Source organism: Arctopsyche grandis, chromosome 9 (assembly GCF_051622035.1).
Source record: "Arctopsyche grandis isolate Sample6627 chromosome 9, ASM5162203v2, whole genome shotgun sequence".
In the NCBI taxonomy this organism is placed as follows: domain Eukaryota; kingdom Metazoa; phylum Arthropoda; class Insecta; order Trichoptera; family Hydropsychidae; genus Arctopsyche; species Arctopsyche grandis.
Window position 1 is genome coordinate 571856 of NC_135363.1, and position 6335 is coordinate 578190.

Below are 6335 nucleotides of genomic sequence, written 5' to 3' on the forward strand. Positions count from 1 at the left end.
AACATATTTGGCTAAAATTAACTTTATTTCCTAAAAATATATACAATTCCAAGATAAAATTGTGATATTTAATTACTCTGTATAATTACACAACATAATTATGCATTTTAAATTACAATGATCAGATTGTTGATAACATACATATCAAAACACCGCCATAAGTACGGGGAAACCTCCATTACTAACCCCTATTAGGGATTATTTTAACGTGATAGGAAAATTATCCAATTGATGAGCATTGAGCCATTAGACTTTCACACAGGAGAAGAGAAAGAAAAAAAAGGGTACTTATTGTCAGTTCTTACATACATACGTATTGTTTGGATGTCAAACGATGCGCGTTAAACAAAATTGAAATAAATAAAATATATGTAACTAAACAAGGTGGAGCGTTGGAACATACATAATACACAAACACACAACAGTCCATCTGTATGTACATATACGAAAACAAGAACAATTTAAATAGTCGGATGTAAAATGATTTCACATGCATTAGTCGCAAATACATGCAAACCGTTCACAAAAATTTTGATTCGCCTTTTGAAAATCTTGTGTCCAGTAATTGAGCTTTTTTAATAATAATTTTTTTCTGTGCTTCGTCGAAACGGTTTGCTTTTAGATCAATATCGCGATCAAAAGGTCTTCTTGTCGGTTCGTCTTTATCTTTATCTTCTTTCTATGAATATAATCGTAATATTTTAATTAATTTTTATATAAATATAAATTCAAAAATTCACAAAAAGAAACCATTTATATATGTACCTTTTTCTTTTTCTTCAATTTTTTTTCATGAAGTTCTAATAAACTTTCCTTTCTTTTGCTCTTTTTTTTGTGTTTCCTGGAAAATAAGAGTCGAGTACCATATGAATATATTGAAAATATGAAATGAACATACAGCTGTGGCAATAATACACACCTAGCAACTAATTCCTGCTCAGCATCTCGCTGTTGTATAAATTCTAATTTTGCGTTTCTTAAAAGGTTTTGACTATCAGCTTCTTCGTTGTCGGTTTGGATTCCTAATGCTTTCAAAGTCTTCTGTTCCGGTGTGTCGGTCCAACTCGACCTAAAGATACGCATTTGAATAAACTTTACCAATTATTATGTACTTGGGTATATTAATATTACCTGTCGCTGAGATCGGGACCTTCCCGAGATCTAAATTGTCTAGATGTCAATCCCAGATGTTTGGCTTTCGCATCTGGAAGTTTTAGCATCCACTCTTCTCTGCTTTCTCTCTGCGATTTTTCAACTAAATCTCCATCGAGCGAGTTGATTTTCATTTTCAGCGCTCTTTCCTCGAGGCGTTTATGTGAATTGGACCATTTCATCTCGGATCCTTGAGGCATAGGCCCCAATACGTCTTCGCCGTCAGAACTCTGCAAGTCTTCATCTAACGAACGGTCTCCACTCAAACGATCGGAGTTCTCCAACAATCTCTGTCTCATGTCGTCCGGTAACGAAGGCCCTGCAATTATCGAAACTATCATAGGTTTTATTTACTCACCTACATATGTCACCGAAGAGGTGTTGTAATAAAATAAAACGTACCGATGTTTTTGGGTGTGTTGGTATTTTTCATCATGTGCGGTGGAAGCGCTGGACCTTCGACTGCATCTTCAATTTCATCAACATTGCTTTCGACGTTGTTACTCGAATGACTAGTTCTCGATACGGACGATAAATGCTCTCGTAGATCGGGCATTTGAGGTTTACTGTCCACACTGGAGATCTTTCGGTGTTTGCCAAGTCGGTCTCTTAAGTCGCTGTTGACGTGTTTTTCATCAGAATCGCTGACAATTTCGCCTTCTTCATTCGATTCGTCACATTTTTTTTTACCGACGCTCTTGTTTTGTCTGTGGGAATCGACTTTGTGTTCGAAAGAATGCATCGTCGAGGTGGAAGTTTTGTCTGCTGCATTATCGTCTGATAGAGTATCGTATTTCGAAAAGTTTTCACTGTTGCTCGACATGACCGTTTCGTCCAATTGGGATTTAGAATCTCTTCGTACTCTTTTTCTATCTTTGTGTTTTGATTTTTTCTTGCCCTTGGTTTTTTTCAACTCTTCTTCTAGCAATAAAAGTTGTTTTCTAAGCGCATCTTCGTCTTCCGAGGAATCGGAAACTGCGATCGCTTCCTCCTTGGCTAATTCTTGCGTTTTATTTTTGTAATCGGTGCTTACCATGTTATAGTAGGAGACGGGTCTCTGTTCCGTGTCGGACGTGTCAGATATTCTTATATCGTCGACAGTGTAGACTACCTCTGGCGTCTCTTCATCCTTTCTCGGTCGTTTCTCGACCTCTATTTGCTCCCTTACGATACTTCTTTTAAGTCTACTGGGACTGCTTTCGAGCGATACGATTTTTTGACTTTGATCTAGAATGTCGACGTCCGATTTTTTCGACTGATCGAATCTCGGTAAAGTTTGATAATCTCCAGGATGATCGCCGCCTCTATCGGGACCGTTTTTATCAGTTTTGGAGGCGTTCACGTTGCGATTTATAGAGCTTCGAACGTGCGATCCGTCGTCGTTATCCTTCCCCGAAGACTTTCTGGGAGCCAATCTAATTTTCCCATCGACATTCGAGTTTCTACTTTTCGAACTCTCCGCGTTTTTACTTTTTTCGTTGTCATTTTTGCCCACTTTAATCGAGAATCGTTCACCCCTTTCGTGTAATTTTCTGTCGTCAGACTTTCGCTTGTCCTCGCTCCTAGTCGATTGGTACTTGTGATTGGAATCCCGAGACGAAACGTTTTCCCTGTTTCCCCTCTCTCTGTCGTGGTTCGAAACTCTATGGCGATTAAAGTCTAACTTGTTTCTATCTTTCGAATATTTTATCTCGCGGATGGGAGATTTATCCCGTCGAGGAGAAACGTTTCTACTAGAATAACTTTTGCCCGAATCGCGGCGTCTAGAACTATCGCTGCGATGATTTCCACCAGTCTTGTTCTTTACGTCTTCTTCTTTCCTAGTCGGTCGCCTCGTCGATTCAGTTTTAAAACGGATTCCCGTATCGGAGTCGGACGTGGAGTCGTCGGATAACATATTTTCTGAAAAATTTTTTCGGTCATTAATCAATCACATTTACATAAGATGCGCAAATCGCGCCACACATAAATCGACAATTCGTGTTTCGAAATGTATAGAAAATTTCGTTTCCTTTGAAATTGCCGCAAATCTCGAAATCGGTCGAATCGTGGATGAAAATGAAAAGGTCAAAATCAAGAAAAAAAATTTAATCAGTTAAAACTAAATAACGAACGTCTACAATACTCGACAAACATACATATAATAAATTACATTCCAAAGGGTGCACACAGTCGACGGTAAATAAATGCAAACTTTTTAAGATCACTCGGGCTAAAATCCGCTAGGCGAACATCTTTTGGATCTTCCTGCCGCTGTATCGCAAAGACTTGAAGATCCCGGCGGTGAATATTCCTTTGATGGACTGTCGCACGCTCGACCGCCACACGATCCGTCGAATGGAGGTCTCCACCAGTCGAGAGCAGTCTCGGTGGCCGGCCACGTACTTCATCGCATCGTCCGCGTCGCCTCTCTGCTGCGCCAATCTAGAGACGATACTTTTGGGGGTCGAAGGCAAACTTATCAAGTGCTCGAATTTGGCCCGAGGGGCCGCGTCCTGCTCCATCGAGTGGTCGTCCCCGTCCAGTTCGCGAACGTACCGCTGCAACTGGGACAGGGGAGACTCGTACAGACGCCGGAACTCGTCGAGCTGCGGCGTCACGATGTTCGCGACTTTGTTTTTGTTCTCTCCGAACGTCATGCGGAAGTCGCCGGAGTAGCTGAGGTGGGAGACGGTGTGGAAGAGGTCGTAGCGGGAGAAGCGCTCCGGCAAGAGGAGCAGAGACGCCCTCAGCGCCGAGAGCAGGTTGCGGCGCAAGGCGTCGCCCAGGCGAGGATCGGCCGGAGGCACGACGACGCGCACGGGCTTGTGCAGACGGCCCGCGAAGTACAGGTGGCTCCAGCAGTCCAGGTCTTCCAGCAGATCCTCCTCGGCGACGAGCCCGTACTTGAAGAGCACGCCCAGGTCGGGCGCCGGCACCAGAGTGTTGAAGTACACGCCGGCTCCGAGGCCGCGCTGGAAGTGAGCGAGGGATTCCGCTCCCAGAAGGCGCAGGAACGAGTAGTGGGGGCCGTTGAGCTCGAGGTTGGTTCGGTGCCACGAAGCGCACTCCGCGGCGCGAACGCACGCGCACAGGTCCACCAGCGGCGAGTCGCGTTCCTTCTGGTCTGCGGATGCGGACTCTGCTGCTGCGCTGCTCTGCTGCTGCAGCTTCACCGCAGAGCCGTACGCGAAGGCGAATCTGGTGGCAGGCAATCGCCCCACCAGCGACGCTAACGTCCCCCGCCCCACGCCGCACATCTCACCTGAAGGACGAAGGACGACCGGTAACTGGCAGCTGGAGACTGGCAACTGGCAACTGTCAACCGACACGCGACCGGCGAGACTCCGCTCCGCAATCCTCTCTTCTTCCCCTCATTCCCCTCTCCGTCTCCGCCTCGTCCCGTTCCCTTCTCCCCTTCCCTACGCCTGTCGTCCGTTTCGGCCGAAGGCTGACGAGCGATCGGCCATAGCCATGGCACGGACAAGAAGCGAATCCAAACAAAAGATTGGCTCATTTTAAGAGGGCTGGACAGCAGCGCCTTGTCCATACAAACGTACTATACTTCTCCCTAGCTCAATTATGGCACTAGAGAAATTATTTTTTAATATGCTATGAATATCTACCATTAGGGTGCATCTATCGTTTTATTTTTTTGATTAATTATTTTTTATAGGAGCTAGGAGCCGCCAAACATCTATAAAATCGCCTCTTTTTTACACCCACAAAAAGAGTCTAGCGTGGTTATTTAACGGTCGATTAAAAAAAAAATACGCCGATAGATGCACAGAAAATATCTTTCTCATACCGATGATGAATTTTTTTAAAAAATTGGTCCAGTTTAGTAGAATACGAAACCTCGATTTTGTCAATTTAAAACACGTTTTATGTGGTCGAAGCGCAACTGTCGCATTCACTCAATATATATATTGATATATTTTGTCGCATTCACTCAATATATATATCGAAGAAAGGAACGGTAACAAAATTAAGGTTTCGGGTGTACAGCCCTCTTAATGGTGCTTACGGACTAAACCAACGACGATTTTGGGCCAACTTTTTAACCAGCAGTAGCGTACAAAATATCGAAATAAAAATTAAATTTTAAAATTGAAATTTAACATCAAAATCAAGCTAAAGAGCGAGATTGAGCTAAAATTAGATCATCGTTGATGTTTTGAATTACGACGATACCGCATTTAAAACCAGAGAAATATTATAATTTCTCTGATTACGAGCGAAAAAAAATATTGTTAAAGTCGTCACGAGATGTTACTGTATTTCCACGTGGATGATCGATAAAAAAAAAAACAATTCATAAAAAAACGCGGTGTCGGATGTCGGTGATTTGTCAAAGGGTTTTTTTTTCTTTCGTCGAAATAAAATTAATAATCACACATTATCCGATATGATTTAATTACTTGATTTATTTCGACGAGAGAAACAATTGAAGAATAAAAAAATCCGTTTGATGTGACCGACAACACCCCGGGTTAGCAAAAATCGTTGGATCACCCATACTAATACATGATATATTCTCAGTAACTGCGCATTACGGGGAAGTAAAAATAATAATTCTTTGATTTTTTTTCGATCTTAGTGCGTATCTTCGTAAGTCAAAACATCGACAAACAAAAGTCGAGGATTACCTGTATGTGATTGTTGATGATCTAATTTTAGGTCAATCTCGAAAATTTATTTAAATTGTGCATGTTCTGTTTTAACTTTCAATATTTAATTTTAATTTTAATATAATGTGTATAATTTTATTTTGATACTTGAATTTAATTTTAATATAATAATAATAGTTTTAATTTTGATATTTAATTTCAATTTTTATTTCGATATTTTTGTACGCTACTGGTTTTAAAAGTTGACCGAAATCGTCGTTGGTTTGGTCCGTACGCAGCATAAGTGGGCCGTTCGTTGGCTTGGTGCGTACGCACCATTAGACGAAATGCCTCGAAACTTTACGGTCACCGATCGAAGCGCAATTCTCAGCCATTGAGTTTTAAAATTGAAAAGAGGAATCCTGTGACGCTACTGAAAAACGTTTCGTGCTCATCTTCGATGTTTCGGTGAATTCGACGAAAATTTCTAATACATGGATAGAAAGCCTCATTTTTTGACGTCTCCTGCATAAATATTGTGCAATGAAACTTTTCATAAAAAAAAATAAATACTGCCGACAGGATGTTCTGTGA

The 6335-nt window shown here is 41.8% G+C and overlaps 3 protein-coding genes and 1 long non-coding RNA gene across 5 annotated transcripts in view; 1 reads left to right on the forward strand and 3 right to left on the reverse strand.

The window, feature by feature from the left end:
* LOC143916841 (uncharacterized) overlaps window positions 1-6335 on the forward strand; it is a 504240-nt gene that overhangs the window by 268973 nt on the left and 228932 nt on the right. The window lies entirely within an intron of this gene.
* LOC143916321 (uncharacterized) overlaps window positions 1-6335 on the reverse strand; it is a 59487-nt gene that overhangs the window by 29646 nt on the left and 23506 nt on the right. The window lies entirely within an intron of this gene.
* Window positions 6-4610, reverse strand: LOC143916306 (uncharacterized). Of its 2 annotated transcripts, none has more exons than XM_077437334.1 (6): window positions 4397-4610; window positions 1555-3054; window positions 1132-1471; window positions 920-1069; window positions 766-841; window positions 6-679 (listed from the first exon to the last, which is right to left on the reverse strand). In XM_077437334.1, exons 2-6 carry the CDS (start codon window positions 3047-3049, stop codon window positions 521-523), a joined length of 2220 nt encoding a protein of 739 aa, XP_077293460.1. In that variant the 5' UTR covers window positions 3050-3054; window positions 4397-4610; the 3' UTR covers window positions 6-520. The 2 variants fall into 2 exon arrangements, with proteins under 2 accessions (XP_077293460.1, XP_077293459.1); XM_077437333.1 differs by having other exon boundaries at window positions 10-679; window positions 1132-1486.
* On the reverse strand, window positions 3227-5623 carry LOC143916312 (phosphatidate cytidylyltransferase, mitochondrial). The gene has a single exon (XM_077437341.1). It carries the CDS (start codon window positions 4389-4391, stop codon window positions 3375-3377), a length of 1017 nt encoding a protein of 338 aa, XP_077293467.1. The 5' UTR covers window positions 4392-5623; the 3' UTR covers window positions 3227-3374.